The sequence below is a fragment of the Ascaphus truei genome, chromosome 7 (genome assembly GCF_040206685.1).
Source record: "Ascaphus truei isolate aAscTru1 chromosome 7, aAscTru1.hap1, whole genome shotgun sequence".
Lineage (NCBI taxonomy): Eukaryota > Metazoa > Chordata > Amphibia > Anura > Ascaphidae > Ascaphus > Ascaphus truei.
In genome coordinates this window covers 86031583-86055570 of record NC_134489.1, presented here as the reverse complement: position 1 = coordinate 86055570, position 23988 = coordinate 86031583, and the positions used below count along the sequence as shown (strand labels likewise).

General features: G+C 43.7%; 1 protein-coding gene across 7 annotated transcripts in view; it reads left to right on the top strand.

Moving 5' to 3' along the window:
• The first annotated feature begins 5519 nt into the window (after window positions 1-5519).
• GPD2 (glycerol-3-phosphate dehydrogenase 2) overlaps window positions 5520-23988 on the top strand; it is a 183579-nt gene continuing 165110 nt past the window's right edge. For 3 of the 7 annotated variants that reach the window (XM_075609357.1, XM_075609359.1, XM_075609358.1), the window contains exon 1: window positions 15800-15883. In XM_075609357.1, the coding sequence (XP_075465472.1) occupies window positions 15866-15883 (18 nt within the window). In that variant the 5' untranslated portion in view covers window positions 15800-15865. Of the gene's footprint in view, window positions 5793-5907; window positions 5927-15613; window positions 15777-15797; window positions 15884-23988 lie in introns of those variants that run through there. The other 4 variants (XM_075609355.1, XM_075609356.1, XM_075609354.1 and 1 more) reach the window with 4 other exon arrangements.

Sequence of the window (23988 nt, the reverse complement as noted above, 5' to 3'; positions counted from 1 at the left end):
TTTTCTTACTACAGAACTGATTTATTAAAAAAAACACACATGCAGGATATTGACTGAACTGCAGCTTTAATATGTGCATCAATAAAATCCACACAATGATAAGTAAGTAGCTAAATTGCCGGTCGATCCGTTCTCCTGTGATCGCTCGACGAAGATTCGACTCGGGGGTTCACTAAATGACTGCAGAGGATTATTGACTCAGTATCTGTGACTTTGTAAATGGTTGCTATAGAAGCAAAAAAGGCTTGTTACATTTTAATACATTAAAATGTCACTCAGAGTTGTTTTAAAAAAATGCTACAAGTATTTTCTCATAGTACATAACTGATTTATTAAAAAAAAAAACACATGTACAGTAGGATATTGCTTGGTCTGCAGCTTTACTAAAACATCAGGACTCAGAGCTGTATGTTTTTTTTTAATCAAAACTGTGCATTTATACATTTTCATGGCTTTTGAATGTGTTGCTGATGCAGAAGATGACTATCTTTTTTTAATATACCACGTGGATGTTATGTAATTGGTGGGTGGCTGCCAGATGACAATTGTCAATTCTGAAAGAAATATTAGGGATGAGTGTAGCACTGCCTGCCTGGCACAGCACAGAAGGCCCTTAATGGGCTGTCTTATTTGCGATATCACTATTACTAGGTGTTCAACATTCAAATAGGACTAATATATGATGCTGACATTGCTTGTTTCGGCACGGACCAAAGGAACCGATCCGAGATGGATCCAAATTCACAAAATAATAAGATAGAAGAATCATCAAAAGGCAGGAGTCAAACACACCAGAAAAAATAGAGAGTCAATTCGGTCAAATGAAAGTCATCATAGTGTGCTATTTTTTAAGTAATTAAAACTACTTTCATTTGACCTAATTCGACTCTCTATTTTTTTGTGTGCTTGAAGCCCGCCTTTTAAAAAGTAAAATGAAAAGAGTAATTGGAATACATTTCCTGGTTTCTCTAGCAGTGAATACTAGTTTAAATATGAGTATATACAGTAGCTGGATAAGCTGCCTGCTCTATTTTTGCAACCTCTAAAATCGGCCTGAGGGGGAATGTGCTTGGTGTGGATGTAAAGAGATCAGCAGATGAAGCAGATATGCTACTGCTTCTGCTTCTATACAAAATACGAGATCATATCTTATTGATCTCCTGGGCCTTTGACATGCTCCTATGCCAATTATTTCATGCTACTATTATGACTGAATCACAAAACACCAATATTTGTTGTGCTCTAATTTGTGCAAAAGCTTTTAAGAAAATGTGGAGCTCTATACTAGCTTCCTGAACCACTAAACTCCAACTGCAGTTACTAACCAAGAAAATGAAGGCTCTGTCAGTGCCTCCTATAATTAGTCGTGCTGAAGAGGAGACATACAGTACTGCCCCTGCAGACTATGTTTTAGTTTGGCAGTGTCTCTCGCTCTTTCTCTGACCTTTACTAGAGCCGATAACAGCAAATGATATCAAAGCTACTGGACCTTATGCTCTGGTTGGGGGAGTCTCACTACTGAGCCTCTTATTAAATAAAACTGTTGAACACGACACCACCCTTAATGACCAGTAAACTACTCTTAAACTAATCTGGGGTAGAACTTTTCTGTTGATTTTTAGGCTGTGTTTATAGTAGGCGCGCGTGCGGCGGAGTGCATGGCATCGCGCATGCCTGGCGCCCGAGTGATGTGTGTACATTGTGCACTTTTAGATGGAGGCGATGGGGAGGTGTGGCGGAGGCGTGGAGGAGGGGTGACTGACATGTCACCAGGCTCGCTCGCCCAGTGTCTGAAATGGTCATGTGATGCGGCCGTCATGCAGCCGTCGCGGAACAAAGCGAAATTATTTGTCTTTTGAAAAATCTGCTGCGTGGTCGCTCTTCATCACGCCCGCGTACACTAAAGCCAATGAGGGCAAAACGCTCATGTGACGTCACCGGCATGTCTCCGCCATGTACCATATGTGTAAATTACCTTACAAGTGATTTTCAGTGTGAACAAAACTGCACTTAACTGCTGCATCTGTGCTGTGATTGGTCGCGACAATGTCTTCTATGTTTTGTTATGGAGACAGAGAAACTCACTATGTAAATGGCAGCTGATCTGAGCTCCACGGTCAGTCCCGGAGTTAGGGTGTAAGCTGACTAAGTGGTGTGCTCCGAGGCTTTGCTGGAGACACCCCAGAAAGAAGCTTGGTGCAATCCGGAGCAGGAAATTCAAACTTGCTCTGTGCATTGGGACTTGTGGCTTGCTGGTGTATCTCCGAGGTGCTTCACCGAAGATACCAAAGATAAGGCTTGTGAACGGGACATTTGAAATAGCAACTTTCTGATAGGCAAACCCGAGGTCTGGAAGACCCGAGATCCCTACGGACGTGGAAGTACTGCTGGGTATGCCTACCGAAGAGGCACCCAGTACTTAGCTACAATTCCCCCCTTTCCCCGTTTTGGTGATTTAAAGCTCTATCCTCTGTATTTTGTTGTGTATGTTGGCACCAGCCAAAATAAACTTGATTTATGGAACGCCTTTATCCTGTCTAGTGTCTAGATCAGGGGTGCGCAAGCTTCTTGAGCTACGGCCTCCTTGCCGGGAGCCGCAGCGTTCGCGCCCCCTCCCTCTCCCAATGGCTCGGTGTCAAATGACATCACGGGTCATGTGACATGATGCAATGTGACCCCACTGCGTCATTTGACGTGCGTTGCCATTGCGACGCGTCGCCGAAGACCTGGCTGGCAGCAGATAAGTGAGTTACAGAGGCCTCACGCCTCCCCGGCATTTAATTTAAATGCTGTGGGGAAGAGCGCGGGGCGTCTGTAACCGCCGCGTCCCCCCTAGAAATTCTCCCGCCCCCCCTCGGGGGCGCGCCCCCCAGTTTGCGCACCGCTGGTCTAGATCCTGGTGAATTGTCCTGGTCTCCCATGACCGAGAGTAATTACATTTTCGGACACATTTTGCTCCACGGATCTTTGTGTGCTAAATCCATATTTTGCTTAGTAAACAGGGACCAAGAACCCTGGCAATTATCATTTTCTTTTTCCTTGGTTGTGGATGCAGCAATTAAAAATATATATTGTGACAGATTGAGGGTAAATATTACGCATTTGAGTAGCCCTGTGGAGAGATAAATGTATCAGCTGGATAGCTGTGTGTATTAACCCTTGTCACATGTACAAGTCACGTGATCACGGATGTGCCATTTGTGACAATAGTTAATAGTAAACTTTTTTTTTCTTTTTACAGTGCATCCTTAGAAAGTATCACTTACTGTACTTGGAAGAGTCTCTAACCTGCACAGATATAACAAATGAATGTACAGGCAGTCCTCGTTTTACAACGCTTCGCTTTACAACGAATGGCTTATCCAACGCTATGCAATGCATACCTATATTCATTTTTACAACGCCAAAACGGCTTATACAACGCTCTTACGACGCTTTGCAAAGTTGTTTATATGTATATAATATATATCATATAATATAATATTATACTATATATTATATTATTAAATTACATGATATATTATGTTATATTATATATATAATACAGTATATACACTATATAATGTATGTGTGTGCTGCATATCTTATTGCCTGAGTAAAATATTTTGTGTATTTTAGCATTAAAAATGCCTTCAGGAACGGAACCTTTCATTTCAACAGTGTTCCTATGGGACAACGTGTTTCGCTTTAAGACGTTTCGCTATCCAACGCCATTTTGAGTAACACATTGTGTTGGATAACCGAGGACTGCCTGTACCTATTTTCATATGCCAAATTTTGAAGTGTCTGCATTCTCTAAAGTGGTTACGTGATCAATCTTTTTTTTTTACGTAGCTACTAGGTCATGTGGCCCCTGCAGTGCTACGTCTCGGAGCACTCAAAGGGTTAAAGAGGTTGGGCATTATTTATCATATTCTCCCGGGTCCAAAACCAGAACAAAAACTGGTGCAAAAGCACTGCATTCGATTCAAACATGAAAACCTCATTGTTCACAATAGAAATGTTTCCCCTTAATAAATTTGGTGCCGTTTTTCCGCCTTGAAACATTTCCTATGTATGTAACTACCTCACACTGATGAGACCCAAAAGGTCGAAACAGCTGCCCGTGAGTGGTTTTACTGGCTTTGCATCTAATGCCATGCTGTGTTTAAAAGCTATGTGAACAGCAAGCATTACCTTGTAAGGGTTCCATGTAAAAATGGATTTCAGGCAAAATGTGACACTGTGTGCTTATTTGCATGTCATTTCCCAGAATCCCTTACTAAGTGTAACACATTATTGTTACAGCTTCCAGAGCAATACACAGTCTGCTGCAAAGAGCAGAGCTCAAAAAGTTGTGTCAGAGCCTTTTTCAATAGAGGAAGGGGTTATGACTTTCTAAATAGTTGCTGTAGCAACCAAAGGATAATCAGTACATAAAGTGTCAGATTTCTTATTAGGCTTGTTAGGCCCGGGCCTAAGGTCTCGTTCAGACAGGATGCGTTGCGACGTGCGCGCGCTTACGTGGCGCGCGCACGTTCGTCGCAATTTCTGGTTGTTTGGTGGGAGTTTTAAAACTGAAAACTCCACCGGCGGCAAAGTGCAGCGTTGCCGCTGCGACATATTGCCGCCACAACCAAAATTGAGATTTTGTGCTACTGTCGCGTGACGTGAGCTGGTTCAGCCAATAAAGGTGAACCAGCTCCATGACGTGTGTTATGCCCCTCCGCCACGCCCCCAAACACCGCGACCCAACTCCTGCAGTTTGAGCAGAGATCGCTGGGCTGCAGCGGAGGCGCGAATGCAAGCACGCTGAAGGAGCGGTCTGTCTGAGCGAGCCCTAAGGCGGCAAAATTTTGGTGCGGCAAAAATGTCCGCCCCTATTTGCATTTGCCGTGCTTTCGGCCTATCAGACCTAATGGCAAGGGAGTTATTTACCTGTGCCAGCCGCCTCCGTTCTGCCGCCCTGCTTCTCCTTCAAAATCGAGCGTCAAATGACACCGCGGATGTCACAACCGACGTCTCGTTGCCATGGCAACCGTGACGTTGTGACGCCACGTTGGTGACGTCCGCGGTGTCATTTGATGCTGGATTCTGAAGGAGAAGCAGGGCGGCAGGTACAGGTCTAAGGGCCGCAGATTTGTAAATACTGTACATAAAAAAAAAATCATTAAAATGGCATTAGAAGTGAAAAAAAAATGCAGACAGTATTATCTAATACAACACAATTTATTAAAACATTTTTGTCACGTTTTGCTGCTTTAAGTTTAGGTATATGGTACAGATGTTATAATTGCTTGTGATTTTTTTTAAAATTTAACCTTTTTTAATGTGTCCAAAAAAAAAAAAGGCAATAATCTCGTGTCCCTTCTGCTGCAGCCCTGGGATAGAACGCTGTGTTGCTATTGTAGAATCCGCAACATTCTGCAGCCGGATCTGTTCTCACGCGGCTCCGCGCTCACGGATTGGACGGCGCATGGCAGCGTTTTCCTTCTCTATTGGTTACCAGCGACCTCAATCAACTCCCCTACCTATTGGCAAACTTCCGTGTTTTAGCTTCGGATCGCGTGGGCCTCTGGCTATCTGATTTCTCCTGCTCAGCGCTGGCTGAGATGAACAGGTGGTCACCGCCGGGCAGCGGATGCAGGGAAGGGGACACCCGGTGCTGATTCCGTGGGCCGGTCACTGCTGGGATATCCTGCTTCATGATTAGCAGCCGCAGCACACAGGAGGCGCAGCCCGTGTCTTTGCTGTAGAGAGGGTGTTGCTGCACCAGTATTGGCTTATTGATCAGCATCTGCAGTTGTGGTGCTGTGAGTATATTTCACCCTTTCTAACCCACAAATAGGGTTGTGATCTGGATTGGGGTGGGGGAAAGAATCACCGGGCTGCTCTCCATGTTTCAGATGTGATTTGTAATTATGCAATCAGGAGCAGCATTGGTTGGGTAAGTTCATCATAAGGCCATTCACTGTAATAGGACAAGTAAATGGATGGTCCCAATATTGCAGGATTTCATTATAATCATGTTGCACCATTTAATTCCTCCCCTCCATACCTTATTAATATTTAATAATACAATAATTTGTGTGATGCAAGCAAAATATATTTTAAATTCATATTGGATAACATTGTCATGTTTGACATATACAAGGATGAGATGGGCATAATGAATCCATGTTCAGTATATAAAGGAAGTTTGAATCATGCTACACACTGATCAAGGAAGTACTTTTATATTTTGTAGTTGCCTTTTAGGGCGTGAAGTCCTGTAAAGTGTTTTTGAATTCCAGAGATTAGTCTTAACAAGAAATAATTTATGTATCCTGCTTTATTGGACCCAAATAAAAATAATTAGACTTTGTTATACTTGATAACGGTGTAGAAGCTATATAAAAAAAAAAAGGTTGTGTGCCAAGCACATGCATTTTAAGTGAAACTTTTTTGTCTTTGGGCACTGTTTTGTCACAGAAATTGTATTTGTGATGGTGATGTTTTAATTTAAAAATTAAAACACAATTTCAGTGACAAAACGCAAAAGTTTGATTTAGAACGCGCGTGCTCGGCACCCCCCGCCCTCCTGTTTTAAATATTTGCACTTCTATATTTATATTAACTGTGAATTTCTTGTGTGTGGTGTTTCCGTTTTCCACGTTGTGGCGGGGTTGTTGCTGCTGCTCCAGCGCATGCGCGTGGCGCCGGCTGCTGCTCATGCACGCCGAGCCGCACTTCTATATTTATACTAACTGTGAATTCTTCGTGTGTGTGTGTGTGTGTGGTGTGCCTCTGTTTTCCAAAGTGTGGTTGGGTTGCTGCTGCACATGGGGCTCACTAGTGACTGACATGCAGCGGTGCCGTGCGTGCTGCACATGCGCAGTCACTCACTTCCGTTCGAATTTTCGTCCGCCTGAAGACTTTGTTTTTTCCTATGAGATTTTTTTTGTTGCCACTGCCAGCAAAGAAGTTTCTCTTAAATATATTGAAAGAGAAGATTGCATATGAAAAATAGTTATAGCCGCAAAACACAATCTGCATATTGAAGCATAAAGCGTTGGGCCCATATTTAGTAAGTGGTGCTATTCCATAAAACACTTTCTAGTGCCAGAAGATACCTTTATGGTCCATTCAAGTAAAGACTACAGAAGATGTCTTAGGGAATATAACTGTTTAGTAAACATGGCTCAACGTGTTTCCAGGTTCTGTGTACAAAACAGAACCACAAAAAGTATTAGATATTGCACCATGATTGCAGAACCCGTTTGTACACCCTAATGGCCCATAACAGCTCTGAACATCAATAACAACTTTACAATAGTGAAATTGAACACACTTTTTTTTTTCTTTAATACGGTTTAGACTAGAAGGCACTAGGACCAGGCACCATAGTTGCAGCCCTGCATGTCAAGTGATTAACTAGACAGACAGGACATAGAAGGAAGAGAAAGCAAAGATAAGGGCAGTAAATCCATCCTAAACATTAAAACCAGCAATCCCTATTACACTATTTTCAGCACCTGAGACCCTCCTGTTTCAGAGTTTTAATCTCCCTCGAGGGGAAGGAAAATGGCTGCCAAAATCTCCGACCATTAGGAAGCTGCAATGTCATTCTGGCTTCTTATTGGACGGCCATTTACATCCCCTTTTAAAAACTAGGTAGGAATACTGGTAACTTAACTCGTATCTCTGGAATGGGGGTGGGGCTTTGGGGAGGGGACTCAATTTTAACCTCCCAGACACTTAATATTTCTTCTGAACGGGAAATCAGATTAAAATGTTTTTTTTTTTTTTAAATAATAGCATTGAAAAGGTTCCCAGTGCACTCAAAGAGTTAAGAAAACAACCAATTGTAACAAAAATAAAATAAAAAAATGAATTACACTGTACTTCCTGATTCATTAACCAACTTTCCAGTCCCAGCTATTAGGGGTCTGTGAAAACAAATCCTCCTTACTGCAGTACACTATGGGACACATTTAAAAAAAAAAAATAGCTTTGAAGCTGAACAGCGTTGATTTCAGCTCTGAGGATCCTCTGCTTCCAGAGATACTTACCTCGTAAGAGGGTGCGGTTTCTCTCCAGTTTAAATGTTCCGTGTCACGTGAGTCAATCGGAAGCCGCCAGGGATGATGTCACGGTTTCCTATTGGCCAATGTAATATTTAAAGCCGCCATTGCGATAGCCCAGATTAGTTTTGTACCCCCTTCCAAGGTAAGTATCTCGGGAAGCAGGGGGTCCCTAGAGCTGAAATGAACACAGTTTAGTTCCGCAAACCCCCTGCTTAACACCTATACACACACAAAAAAAATTGTCCCCAGGAGTGTCTCTAAAATTAAACGTAGATCAGCGTGCACTGCTGCTTCAAACGGCCCATTTACTACTTCAATGATACCAGGTGCTGGTAATGCATTGGCATTGTAGAGTGCCAATTCGGCATGATCTGTATCATACCTGACAGTCATTGACCAGATACCAGGGCTCGAGTAGTGGGGTATACCAAGCTATTTGGGGTGAGAGCGTTCATCCTCCTGGAGGAAAGGTGAAGTGTAGCAGCTGTGACCTGTGTTGAGAATTGCATGACTGGTGCTGGTATATCTTTTAAGTGATCTTCAAATGTCACCATTTGACAAGCACTGGGCTACTTTTTGAAATTGGATTTTGGACCATGTCCACTAAATCATAGCTTCTCAGAGTACGGAAACAAAGTGGCAAGTGTGCCTTTGGCCCTAGTGCAGGAGCTCTTAAGCATATAGCTTTTTAAATGTATGTTTTATATGTTATATCTTAGTGAAGTCTAGATTGTATCTTCTGTATCTGTCCTTATTTGTATGTCATTGATGTCACTCAGTAACACGCAGCGCAATATATTGGAGCTTTACAAATAAACAATAATGGGATTTACGGTAGAAAATGACCTGCATGGTGTATATAGAATGACCCTCCCCCAGGGGCTTATTTAATAAGCCCTGAAAGGTGTGTTTGTGCAAACACTTCCGTTTAAGTCTCTCTTCGAGGTGTGATCACTTACTTTGGGGTTTGTTAAGGCCGCGTTCACACAGGGGGCTTCGCGATGCTGTGTGCGCACGTCCGTCTGCTGGGCGATGTGTGATCATCCCCAGCAGACGGAATGATCCGACACAGGGCGACGTGTGTGTGTTTTAGAGCAATATAGAGCATATATAGCATATATAATGTAATGTATAATATAGTGTTTAGAGCATATACTGAGAGGGGGGGAGGGGGTCCCCCCCGTCCCTCCGATTTTTCACTGCCGAGTCTCGGGTCAATTTCAGCAGCCAATCAATGTAAACAAAAGACAAAACCCCAGCAAGCTCTTTTTGGGAACCCCTGAGCCCCCACAAAATATATATGTATATAAGTATCAAAATGGAGTGCTATTGAGCGTGGCATATGTATACAACAGACGACAGAGAAGCCCAATGCTACATCCAACATGACCCTTTTTCAAGAGAATATATAAGTATTTTACTGTGTATTTTTGTCATGTTGGATGTAGCATTGGGCTTCTCTGTAATCAATGTAAACGTCTGGACATTGATTGGCTGCTGAAATTGACGTCACGTTGCTGCAGCCGGAGATCACAGATGGAAAAGACTCCCGCTACTGCAGCAGCGTCGACGCCGTACTTTGCAACCAGTGGTAGTTTCAATACTGAACACTACCATTGGCCGCCAGGCATCTGTGACGAATGCGCACACGCACATAGCGCTCGCACGTCGTGTAGCTTTCTGTGTGAGCAGGGCCTTAAATTGGCCCTTTGGTGCTACAGATTACTATATTTATCAGACCACTCCTTGTTCCTGCCCACAGTCTGAGAGCTTATCTGATCACTAACTGGGGACAAAGTGTGGAAATATTTGGGTTCCGCACTGTCACCAATTGCAGTCTTACCTGTTCCAAAGCAATATAAGGCTTCTGACCCTTTAAGAAAACAACCTCATTACCGTGTACTTGCTGATTCATTGAACAGCTATTAGAGGGCTTAAATAACTCTTTCTCCGTACTCCAATACTCATTACTACTGCAGGAGTCCTCGAGGTTATCTCCTACACAGCCCTTTTAATCTGGTAACCACCATTCCAGGCAAACAAATTACTGCTTTGGTAAGTCAAACAAGGCAACTGTTATCATTGGGCGTGTTCCTGGCAGGGCCTTAAATCAACAGTCCCAGCTGGCATATATATATATATTTTTTTTCTTTAACATTGATTTTATTTTTTATAGCATGGGAACCAGAGGGTCTTCCGGAGCTGAACTGCATTATTTTCAGCTCTGGAAATGACAGGGTCCTGCGATATTTAAAGGTGTACAGTAGTTGGTTACCAGTGTCTGTGCTCCCTCCCAAGGGAAATCAAAATGGCCACCAAATCCCCCAGGCCAATAGAAAGCTCCAGCGTCATCAGCACTCTATCAGTGTGTGTGTATGTGTGTTTGTGTTATATTTTGAATGAACTCCTCATTATTTATCTTACGTACTGCCCTGTATCTCCTTTATAACAAACATGTTATAATTTTTTCTTCTCTTGTGTAAGTATCATAATGGGCAGTGGTCGACAAACCACCAAAAAATCTACTCGCCACACACAAAAATCTACTCGCCACCTAGTACCAAACGTGTGCTGCTTGGGCCAATAGGAGCTCGCCACGATGTTAAATCCACTCGCTCGGGGCGAGCAAATGTATAGGTTTGTTGAACACTGATAATGGGGTATTTACTAATTCAACATATCGCTAAATAGTATGTAAGGTCAATAGGTCTTTTATTCATAGCCCAAACCATAAGCGATATAAAGATATTTGATCCATTTTTATTCAGAGTGCCCTTTTAATATAACCTTGCATAATGCTGTTAAAAACGAAGTATTTTCATGCTATGTTACTAATTCTGGCTGCATGTTGACAGCAAAACTCCCACTATTATATTCTTAATTTGATAAAGAACCTGAAAATGTATTAAATTGGCATCTGAAATGCAATACAGAAGAAATCACAAAATATTTTACACAAAAAAAAAGAATTCACAGGTTAATATTGTATAAACATTAACTGTTGTGTAATGGCATAATTAGCAAAGCGGCGGTGTAGATAAGACCTGTGTGTTGATTAGCACGCACGGTCATATTACAGTGTTTATTACAGTACAGTCACTGGGGTGGCACAGCTTTTTGTCATTCTAGACACACCTGGAAATCCTTTGTGTTGCTCTTCTGCCAAGTTTTGAAAATGCAAGTGTCTCTCAGCTGACACCAAGTATATATTTATAAAAAAAATCATGGATCCCTTAACACCTGGAGCGCCGGAGGGGGACGCAGCATCAAAGGTCCACGGTCCCTACGGCAATCAGGTCACCACTCGATGGTCACATGATCACGACAGCCCTTAATTTGTAAGCGGAGGAGTCCCCTTCAATTTCCCTGCATTACCGGTCCTGTCCTGCGCTCCATAGCATGCGCAGAACTCAATCTCCCATTGAAAACGAGCGTTCAAAGGGCGTGACGTAGCCACTACATCATGTAGCCCCTGCAGTGCCAGACCCTATGGCATAGTGGCTATATCTTGGAGCACCCAAAGGGTTAACCAAATATACCACGATTGAAGCAGCAAATGTCGCTCTAGAAAAAACATAAAGAAGACGTCCAGCAAAAAAACCCTGATATTTTAATCTCTTGGCCCAATTGGCTATGCCCCCATTATAATGCCATTGTAATCATGGACCAAGAAGGCGAAGTAGAAAGAAGAGGTCATGTTCTTCTCGACAAAGTAACATCCCACAAAAAAGGAAAAAGTTCAGAATGGAGGACTGCAAAGTTGATTAAAGCCACTATCTTTTCATGTGAAAGCCTTTGGCATGCAGCTCCTTTCTATATCATGGTCTTCTGACCGTGGTGGGGAATTTTTCTCTGAATCGGGTTTGCATACATCCTATATCATCTTTATCCCACAAAAGGGAGACCAGGAAAAGGAAATGAAACACTTCTTTTTCTGGTTACCACGGGAACAGTGTAATCCAGTTTAAAACTACACAATTACATTGTAATCACTTTTCAATGTTAGACATTTTTACCCATTGAGCATATCCCTTTCACTGGCTCTCGTTGGTGCTTGGAAGGACTACATGGCAATCAGAACAGCAGCAAGTGCAGTACTTTTAAAACATGTCTATACAACATTGCTTCATAATGTAAACCGTTCCCCTGAAGACCCCGTTCCTATGTCTTCCCAACTAGCTTCTATGAGGTAAGCTTCGTTACAAGCCAGGGATGACCTGCCTTTTATATCCGCAGCCTGTGTTAATCGCCAGTCTTTTTGCACTTAATTTTTTTTTTTTTTTACCTAATTAAAGAGATTTCCTCTTGTCCTTTCCCGTTTCCCTTTTTATCTTTTAAGTCTGAGGAGATATAATAATTTCAAATATTAGGTATCCGGAAGGATGACATTGATGACTTACCAGAACATGGTGCAGTACAAGGGTTACCGTGGTAACCGCAGGCGCCAGGGTTTATGATATTTACCACCAAAAAAAATAAATACACTTTTTTTTTTTTTTTTTTTTTGTAAAGAGCAGGACATTCTCAGGGGACAAGATGTTAACAATATAGGAGTTAAGCTCCCTGCCCTACTCCTAGGGAGTTTACATCAAATGTCCCTTAACTTGGCTGCTCAGTGTTGAGTACCTTGTCAGGGTGCTGGATCCGTGCAGGCTGGGCGTTGGTAATGCAAAGATGGACGCCAAGAACTTTATTCATACAAGCAGTATCTTTCTTAATCGCCATTGATAGTATTATTTACATGGTATACACTACTTTGTGTATAGTCTCATCACTGTATGGCTCGGCACCCCAAATTCACCTTAGCAAACTTGAAACCCTCTACTATGCAATATGCCGTTTTGTTCTCCAATGCAACTACAACACACATCACTGCAAAATGCTCAAAGAACTAGATTGGTGATCACTTGAGTCTAGGCGCAAAGTTAATCTCTCCTGTCTTGTCTTCAAATACTTTCTGGGCAAGCTACCCGTCTACCTGAACAAGCTCCTCACCCCTACCACATGCAGCACTTATCATCTGAGATCCAGCTCCAAAAGACTTTTCATGGTCCCAAGGTTCAGCAAAGTATCCAGCCGGCTCCTCCTTCTCTTACCGTGCACCCCAAAACTGAAACAATCTACCGGAGACTCTCACAGACACCACCATTCTGTCTCACATTTTAATCTGGTCTGTAACTGTTACATACGCCTATAATATATATTATCCTTAACTATGCATGCTATGTCTTCTATATAATGTATACCCTGTTCACTTATGTAACTATTTGTAACCATGTATTATTTGTCATAACTGCCCAGGACATATTTGAAAATGAGAAGTAACTCTCAATGTATTCCTGGTAAAACATTTTATAAATAAACTGTTCGCCGTTTGTGCTTTCTCTATCCTTTGTCGGTAGTGACCCATCTCCGTTGGTCCTGCCAGGCCTTGTACTACTTTCAATCTGTCGGTGGTCAGTATCACCGTCTTGAGTAATAAATGCCATCTCGTGGCCTTCTTGGTGAGAGTCCAATTATTCCTCGGGGCTAGGACTTGGGGAGCCCCTTCAGGTCATATGCTGCGCCTATGTGACTGAGAAGAATAGTGGGGAGCCATTTCTGGGGATGCTATCTAAACAGTGCACTGTCCCTAACTGTAACATAATCAAAGGGATCCTTACCTTATACTGGACATATCTGTATTATAAACCTATACTCACTTCGCAGGGAGATCCCTCACCTGCGACTCCTCCTGAGACCTGACCTTCGAGAATCCTCTCCCTCCTATATATGTCCTGCTATGACATCACTAGCACTAGGCAGAATTAGGTGGGGCTATAATTCTACCTAGTCACCGAGCACCATGTGATGGGGAAGGGTCTGTTAACGTAAACAGAGAGAATCCCTGTTGAAAGCACTCTACCTGTACTGATCTAAATAATACCGTATTGGCCTGAATATAGTACTATGTTTTTTTCCTATAAATGTCCTTCTGAAAACTGTACTCGTATTATATGCGCAGCCTAACACCTTTTTTTATTTTTCATGTAGAACACCTTCAAAACTGTAGGGCTCGTCTTATGTGCGAGGCCGTACTGTATTCAGGCCAATACGGTAATAAACTTTAATGTTCTTGAAGGACAAAAGAGAGGAAAACTATGTCTAATATTAAAATCTAAAAGGAGCTTAAATGGGACCAAAGATGGTTCCACAAAACTGTGAAAGAGCCTCTACAGGCATACCCCAAGGACACTCACTTTAAGTACACTCGCGAGTAATGACATATCGCCCAATAGGCAAACGTCAGCTCACGCATGCGCCTGTCAGCACGTCCTGAACAGCAATACCGTCTCCCTAACTGTACTGAAGCTGTGCGCAAGCGGGGACACTATAGAGGCTGTTACACATGCGTTATTTACATCAGTTATGCACGTATATGACGATTGCAGTACAGTACATGCATCGATAAGTGGGAAAAAAGGTAGTGCTTCACTTTAAGTACATTTTCACTTTACATACATGCTCCGGTCCCATTGCGTACGTTAATGCGGGGTATGCCTGTAATTGTACAGATTTTATACACTGTATGTGTACATCAGTCAGGTAGCATTGCTAATTAGAGAACTGATAGTGATTGTGAGACCAATAAATATTGAAGGAGACAAAAACGCCTCAAACATATAATACTCCACGTTAAGCGTGGTATGTGCAGAGATAAATGACTACCTGAGAGTCGCTGTGATAGCTGAGCGGAGGCTTCCCTTTGTGCTTAAATTGGACTCGATTAACCCCTTAAGGCCATAGTAATCCCAAAGGGGCTATACTGCTTTAAAAGAAGCTTGTTTGAGGCTGTTCTTAGTGCTTCTATTTCCACAGTCTATATGTGCTATGGCGGGGCCTGTCTGTCCTCCCTTAGTACACCATCATTGGACCCCTTGAATAAAACCAGATGAGACGTGTGTAGTTATAAATTGGTGATTTTATGAACCCTGGGCAGCCCTAACCTGACGGCCCTTACTCTTAATGCACAAAGTTGAGCCTGTTTTTTTATTTATCACACAATAAACAAGGACGCTGCGCCACTGTCCCTTATACCAGTCCCAGTGTCCAATGTAGAAGGCCCCGAGGCTAATTTTATTGCCAGTGTTGGAGTTCTGTTATCAGAAGGGCATGTAGCCGCGGTGTAGGCCTTTTTAATGGAGAAGCATTTGTGAAGTGTGTGTAATACATAAAGGATAGTCGAAAGTTGTGGGAAATGGCCTCCCGTATGTCTGTTATCCCATTGCACTTCAACAGCCCAACCAACTATCTGTATCTCTCTTGCTCTGGGCCTTTCTCCCTCTGTGTGCAAAGGATGTGTTTCTGCTGCTGTCTCTCCCTTTCTCTGTCCTTGGCTAGCAATCTCATACAAGCCTCCTCTTTAACCTCTCTTGAGTGTCAGACTGTCTCTCTAGCCTCGCTAACTGTCACCTGGGCTGTCTCTGTATGCCTCTCAGACTGTTACTCATATGCTCTGTGTCTGTCTCAGAATGGCAGTTGGGCTCCCTCTATGTCTCTTAAACTGACAGTTTGTTCTAACATTCTATCTGTTTTCTTCTTCAATCCCCTACGTCCTGTCGTGTTGCCAGGCAGTTCATTGACATTGTCTCTTATTCCTTATCGCACCATGTGCTAGGTGGAGCAGGTTAAGTCCGTATTGTTCACAGTATACATGTATTTGTAGCAGGGGCCACATCAGCATCCAGCCTGGTAAGTGAGTGTTCCTTGCTTTTTGCGGCCTATTAGGAAGAGGCCAGATTTGTTCGCAGGAAAAACTCTGGTAGCAACACGCTGGGAAAATGTTTTTGAAAACTTGGGTAAGGAAGATGTAATGCTATATACTGTACAGTATAGGTTTTTATACTTTAGTTAATGTCTTCTCGCATCCCCGGTTGCATCGCTTTATGTCGGTATATTGATGTCATAATTACCTAGTACACTGTACATGTGATTGAAAAAAGACATATGTCCATCAAGTTAAACCTAGGTTACATTTAGATGACAGATTTTTATCGTATATTTGTATTAACCGTATTTTGATCCAGAGGAAGGCAAACAAAAATCCCCAGTAAAAAATCAACCAATGATGTCTCATAAGGGGGAAAATACATTTCCGACTTCCATAATGGCAATCGGATTACTCCCCGGATCAACAGCCTCCCCATGTTTACTTATTTGGTGTATCCCCGTATACCTTTCCTTTCTGTGAAGATATTTATGGTATCTGCCATCAGTCTCCATGGGTAATGAATGCCACATTTTTACTGCCCTTACTGCCTTTCCTTTTGCTGCTGATGAAATCTCCTTTCCTCCAACTTTGAGGCCGCGCTTATTGTGCCGGCGATGCGACGTCGCCTGAAAACAAATGCATTGCCGCTGCCGCGTGCGCTTATAGTAAGCGCGACGGCGACAATGCGACGGAGCGACGTCGCGAAAACTGGTAGCCGGCAAAATTTAGATTTTTCAAGGGCTGTCGCCTCATGTGACAGCCTTTGAACCAATCAAATGTCAGGAAACCCGCGATGCCACCGCCCAGCGAAATATTACTTTCGCCTGTGGCGACGGCGACGGGTTACGTCACCCGCCCCGTCGCCATCAACGGCACTATAAGCGCGGCCTAAGGGATGACCTTGTGTCGTTTGTACTGCCCTTGGGATGAATATTTATTTTGAAAGCTCTTTGTATTTACCCTGTATATATTTGTATATAGTTATCATATCTCCTCTTAGATGCCCCTTTCTAATGTAAACCAATCTAAATAAGCTAACCTCTCTTCATAAATCAGATTTTCCATCACTTTTATTAATTTGGTGACTCTTCTCTGCACTTTTTCTAGTTCTGTAATGCCTTCTTTATGGAGTAGTGCCAAAAACTGTACTCCAATTATATTCGTAGCTATCCTGGGGTTTTACCAACACTGAACTGGTTTTAGGCTGAGGACCCGCTGCGGACAGCCGCACGGGCCACCAGCCCCTTGCTTCCTGCCTGTCTGTCCCCGCTGCCTCCTTCCGGCAAGGCTCGCTACGCGCTGTGACGCCTCAGCCGCCAAGGGATGCAAGAGGATTGTGATCCCGAGCGGTGACGCGTCACGTGGTACGCTGGTGAACCTATCAGCGCCGGGGGCTGGAGTATCAGAGCTTCCCCCACCGCCAAAAAGGTAGGGAGGAGGGGAGGGGGAAAGTGTGTGTGTGTGTGTGTGGTGTGTGTGGCCGACCGGGGGGGGGGGACAGCACGGACCGACTGGGGGGGTGGCAGCACGGCGAGCCATCCACTCAAACCAAGCCCTCCCGCTCCCTACAGACCGCAGGTAGCGGTCAATTGCCTCTCAGCGCGCCGCCTGCATGCAGTGCGGGTGCGCTAACTGAGGCAGTGGGTCCTCGGCCTTATATGTAATGAGCCACCTTTACTCCTTCCATTAGCATATAGAGGTGTATCAACATTTTCAGTACAACCTTTGGTGCATATGTGAAACTAGTTTTGGAAAAAGATTTGTTTCTGTTCATTTGAAAGTCATTACCCAGAATCCCTGGCTGCAGTGGAAGTTAAGCGATAATGGGAAAACACAGGGTTTCAGACCTGTCTGAGACACACAAATGCACCACAAGTGGTATTTTTATTTACGGTTTCTGTTCCTGGAAACTTCCTACAAAAGTGTCCCTCATGGTTTGAATGGAGATGGAAATGACTATTAAAGATATTTGCGTTTTGTATTTCTCCGATAATCATGCCTGTAAGTAGTTGCACTGTATGAAATGCTACAACGAGCAGACCTGTTACAACTAAATGGGTTTCTGCAAAGTATAAAGGTTTCTCTTCCTCTCTGTTATTGCTTTCCAGATACCGAGTATTTATTTCTGTGATGTAGCAAAATAAACTTCTCCATTTTACTGCCACCCTATTGTTCAGTTATTGTAACGGTCACTATAAATAGAATATATTTTAGTGTCTTTGACCAAGTGTTGCCCTTGTACCCCCACCCTGTGATATTGGGGGGTCTGCTTCTTCTCTAGCTACTTCTTAGATGTTGTGCTGTACCTGTGTGGTAACAGGAGGGCTGAGTGCTCCGCTGTGTTGTAGGGAGAACAGAACAGGACAGGTTTATAGGTTACCTTAGTTCTTTGGTGCAGCGGCTCCAGTCAGCATGGATCCTCTGTGATAGCAGTGGATGGTCCATACTGACACCTTTTTGTTCTCTCAGCAGCAAGACGGTGAATCACACTGATGGTACAACTGGATCTTTATTGCATGCAGCTAGATAACCAGAGCAAATGCATTCTTCCCTTGTTGAAGTGCCCTGATTCAGGCTTGAGGCCCAGATCAGGCCTGCTAGACTCCTCATCACATCTCCTTATGAGATGGAGGGCAGATGGTGCTCACTCCACATGGTGAGGACAGAGAGAGAGAGACTTAGATGTTAGGAAAGTCCCAGTACTTATAGCCTTTGGGTTGGTGTTTGTAACCCTGCCCCTTAACAGAGCAGGTTTAATACTGATAGGTCATCACATCCTGTGTGTGATCCAACCAGTACTCACCCTTCAGACTGACACCTTCTGGTTGTTGCTAAGGCCCGCCCTTGGATACATCTAATTCATCCAAGGCTGCAAAAACACACAGAGCCTTTCGGAAGGAATTGGCCCAACCACTGCCTGCACCTAACAGGGCTTACACTAGTAGGGCCCAGAAAAAGGCATAGCGGCCAGGAGGCTATTCTACACAAATATTAATACTTTAGGACCTGCGTATTAAGGCAGGCGTTCTCAACTCCAGTCCTCAAGCCCCCCCCAGCTTGAGTACAGGTGGCTCAATCAGACCCTCCTTCAGCATAGGTGACTGAGCTACTGATTGAGCCACCTGTGCTGAAGCAGGGATATCCTTAAAACCTGACCTTTTGGCGGGGGCGGGGGGGTTGTGGACTGGAGTTGAGAACCCCTGCACTAAAACAATCTTGGTGCAAAATTGGGGAAATTGCATCATTTTTGTGTTTCTCCTCTTTGCATCAATGCAGCAAGCCCTTTGCACCGGTTATTACGCCATGTGTGTCAGCTTGTTTTTTGAAGGGTTTCAAAAGTCTTTTTGGGGTGGAGTTACATGGCGGACAGATTATGAGGTGTATCAGGTTGTTTGGCACTTCTCCTTTCAGTCTGCGACAAAAAAAACAGTCGGATCTCAGGTGACATTAGCGTTCTTGGTTAAAAATCTTCCTGTTGTGTAAGAAATTGGTGCAACATGTTGGGTACATATGATGCAATTTTGATGGAGTGCGTAAAAACAAGTTTTTCAGTGCATTGATGCAAAAAATCGATATACAGCAGAGCCCCGGGTATACGGCAGGTTCCGTTCCAGGGGCCCGCCGTATAGTGAAAATCGCCGGAAAGCGGATCCGGTGATTTTCAGTTCTGCGCATGCGCAAACCGGCATTTTCTGCCGTTCTGCACATGCGCGACCTATGATCTGCGCACTCAAACTGCGGTATGCGCATGCGCACCGGGTGCACCAGCCCATTCTGCACATGCACGACTTAGGATTCAACATGGCGGTCCCCTTCTCGGTGCTGGCGTATCGCCGAGAAACGGGGCCCTGCTGTAAATGTGCAACCAGTAAAATCGTAATTTTTTAAAAAATTGCTTTAAGTCCACTTTAATATACACGTATATAGTCCATGTCACTGCAGGAAACACCTTTTCTGTTAACTGCATCCCTAGCGAATGACGGGAACTCACATACAGGCATAATTTTATTTTTTATAAAAATATTTGACCAGGAAGTAATACATTGAGAGTTACCTCTCGTTTTCAAGTATGTCCTGGGCACAGAGTAAAACAAAATAATACATGGTTACAAATACAGTTACATAAATGAACAAGGTATACATTATATACAAGACATTGCATGCACAGTTAAAGAAAATATATATTATGAGCGTATGAAACAGTTACAGACCAGATTAAAGTGTGAGACAGCCTTAGATTTGAAAGAACTTAAGCTGGTGGTGGATATGAGAGTCTCTGGTAGGTTGTTCCAGTTTTGGGGTGCACGGAAGGAGAAGGAGGAACGTCCGGATACTTTGTTGAGTCTTGGGACCATGAATAGTCTTTTGGAGTCTGATCTCAGGTGATAGGTACTGCATGTGGTAGGGGTGAGGAGCTTGTTCAGGTAGCTGGGTAGCTTGCCCAGAAAGTATTTGAGGGTGAGACAGGAAAGGTGAACTTTGCGCCTAGACTCTAGTGATGACCAATCTAGTTCTTTGAGCATTTCGCAGTGATGTGTGTTGTAGTTGCATTGGAGAACAAAACGACAAATTGAATTGTAGAGGGTGTCAAGTTTGCTAAGGTGGGTTTGAGGAGCCGAGCCATATACTATGTCTCCATAGTCAATAATTGGCATTAGCATCTGCTGTGCAATACGCTTTCTGACCAGGAGACTTAGGGAGGATTTGTTCCTGTAAAGTACCCCTAGTTTGGCATAGGTCTTGGTTGTCAGGGTATCAATGTGCATCCCGAATGTTAAGTGGGAGTCAAACCATAAGCCCAGGTATTTAAAACTAGTGACAGGTGTTAGGGTGGTTTTAGCGTTGGTTCTAATCAGGAGCTCAGTCACTGGAAGCTTTACAAATTTAGTCTTGGTCCCAAATACCATTGTTACCGTCTTGTCAGTGTTTAAAACAGTTTGTTTTGGGAAATCCAGTTTTCGAGTCTCAAAAAGTCAGACTGAAGTATGTGTTGAAGGTCAGAGAGGCTATGGCTGTGTGCATACAGGATTGTGTCATCTGCATACATGTGTATTGAGGCTTCCTTACAAGCTGTGGGAAGATCATTAATGAACACTGAGAAGAGTAGGGGCCCCAGAACAGAGCCTTGCGGGACACCACAGGTGATATCCAGGGGGTTGGAGTTAGAGCCTGAGATGGACACATGTTGGGATCTTCCTGATAGGTAGGACTGAAACCAGTTTAAAGCATGTTTCCCTATTCCAGAGCTCTGGAGTTTGTTAAGCAGGATAACATGATCAACTGTGTCAAAAGCCTTTGCAAAATCTAGGAATACTGCACCAGTGAGTTGTCCCCGTTCCATTCCGCACTGGATTTCATTGCAAACTTTTAGCAGGGTAGTTACGGTGGAGTGTTTGGGACGAAACCCAGACTGGAATTGGCTAGGGAAATTTGTCTTGGTGTAGAAATCGCTTAATTGGGAGTGGACACATTTTTCCATAACTTTGGATAGAATTGGGAGAAGTGAGATTGGCCTGTAGTTTGAGACAGTGTTTTTGTCCCCACTTTTGAAGATTGGGACAACTCTGGCAGTTTTCCAGGTCTTAGGGATATGGCCTGCAGACAGGATAGAGTTGACTATGGACGCAATTGGTTTGGCAATGGCTGGGGCACCAAGTCGTAGGAACCTAGATTGTAGTAAGTCGGGTCCACATTGGCTGCTTAGTTTTAGTTTGAGGAGCGCTTGTGTAATCTCCTCTTCAGATACTGGGCTAAATTGAAAATTGTGGGCAGTGTTGGGAGGGGGTGGGACTATAGGGGTACTCCCAGGATGAGATTCAGGTTTGGGGTTTGTGCTGCGTTTCGCTAATAAGTTAGTGGCACACCCCACAAAGCAATCATTGAATGCATTTGCAATGTCAGTGGGGTTTGTCAGAGTAATATCCCCCTTAGTGATATTACTTGGTTGTTGATGGTTAGGAGGCTGGAATATATTGTTGATAACCTTCCAGAAGTTAGCTGGGTTTGATGTATTTTGGTGGAGATTGTCAGAGTAATATTGTGCTTTTGCATACCTTGTTTGCCTTGTGCACACGTTCCGCAGGCATCTGTAGTGATTGAGATCCTTGGTAGTGCCAGTTACTTTGTAGCTTTTCCACAAGGCATCCCTGAACTGGTAGAGTGCTATAAGGTCAGGTGTAACCCATGGAAGGTGGGCCCCCCGTACCCTTATTTTGCGTAGTGGAGCATGGGTATCGCAGAGTTTTAAGAACTCGGATTGGAAATAGTCGAGCGCAGAGTCAGGGTCGGGAATTAAATCGATTCTGTGCCATGGGCAGTTGGTAAGGTCATCCAGAAACTGTTGTGGGTTAAAGTTTTTAAATGTTCTAGTGAGGAGAACTTTAGGGCTTGAATGGGGCGGTTTAATTTTCCTTACACAGTACACTATTGCATGGTCACTGAAAATATCAGGAAGGATGCCAGAGGATTGGATTCTGCTGGGGTTTGAGGAGAGAATCCAGTCTAGCAAGGAATGGTTATGCGACTTCAGGTTTATTCGTGTGGGTTGGGAAATGAGTTGCGATAGGTTAAGTGACTTGAGTTGTATCTGGATTTTGTGGTTTTTAGGGTCAAGCCAATTGAAGTTGAAATCCCCTAGAACTAGCAGCTCACTCTTCTCATTCAGAGAGGAAATGGAGGCAAGAAATTGGGTGATATCAGTCAAGGATTGTAGAGGGGCTTTAGGGGGGCGGTAGATGCCAGCAAGCAAGATGGGCTTAGAAAAGGGGAGGCAGATTTTGCCAACTAGAGTTTCAAAAGAGGGTGGACTTGGTGGGCAATGTAACAGTGTAAATTGTAAGGTGTCTGCAATATAAAATAACACCCCTCCTCCTCTCTTTGACCTTTCTCTCCTAAAAATGGAGTATCCCTGAATGGCGATATTTGCATCAGGGGTTTTAGAGGATAGCCATGTTTCTGTAAGAACGATGGCTTTGGGTTTATGCATAAGGCACCATGCCCTTAGTTCATCCAGTTTGGGCAGCAGGCTCCGGATGTTTATATGGGCGACAGATAGCCCTTTTTGGAATTTAAAGGTGGAATTCTCAGGGGCATGGGACAGAGCTGAAATGGGAGGACCTGGGTTAGTTTCAATATCACCTGCTAGAGAGAGTAATAGTATGAGTAGAAATTTGGGTAGTTGTTTGCAAGTTGTAAATTTGTGGTGTTTTCCATTAGAGTGAGCAGTGGTTGGTGTGCTGGTTTTTAGAGTTCTCCACCAACATTCAGTAGATAGTGCAAGGCTTTTGAGTAGTCCAGGGTGTATGGTGATGTTGGGTGTGGGCAAGGATGGAGGAGTTTGTAGTGGATAGAGGGAGTAACATCTCCATGAGGCCAGGAGAAAGAAAAAAGTTAGAAGACATAGCAGGTTCATGATGCCAGAGGTAGGCAGTGCTGCAAGGAGCTGTTGTGAGCAGAGTGAGTGTGTGCAGACTAAACAGCAGGGGTGGGCCTGTACCTTTTCAAGTGTTTTGCTGCATTGCAATGCTAGGGTCAATTCAGGGTTTCAGTGTTTTGTGCAGTCAGTTTTGGGAGAGGCTGCAGTGAAAAGTTGTAAAGGGGTGGGGGGTTAAACTATGCAGGCTAACAAGCATGGGATCATAGTGTGATCTGAATAGCTTACCGTTTGTTGTCTTGAGTTAATGAGTTTGCAGAAAGAAGCAGTCCCCAGTCACCTCTAGTCAAACTGTAGTCTAACTGTTTTTATCACTTAAAAAGCTCACTTTAAATGCCTCACTGCCTAATGCATAACCCGCATTAACGTACACAATGGGACTGGAGCATATATGTAAAGCGAAAAAGCACTCCCTTTTTTCCACTTATCGATGCATGTACTGTACTGCAATCGTCATATACGTGCATAACTGATGTAAATAGCGCATTTGTAACAGGGTCTATAGTCTCCCCGCTTGCGCACAGCTTCGGTACAGGTAGGGAGCTGGTATTGCTGTTCAGGACGTGCTGACATGCGCATGCGTGAGCTGCCGTTTGCTTTTTGGGTGATATGTCCTTACTTGCGAGTGTACTTAAAGTGAGTGTCCTTAAACCGGGGTATGCCTATATTCATTGATCTCCTAGTGCATGGGTGGCCAACTCCAGTCCTCAAGGGCCTCCAACTGGTCCAGTTTTCAGGCTATCCCTGCTTCAGAACCAAAA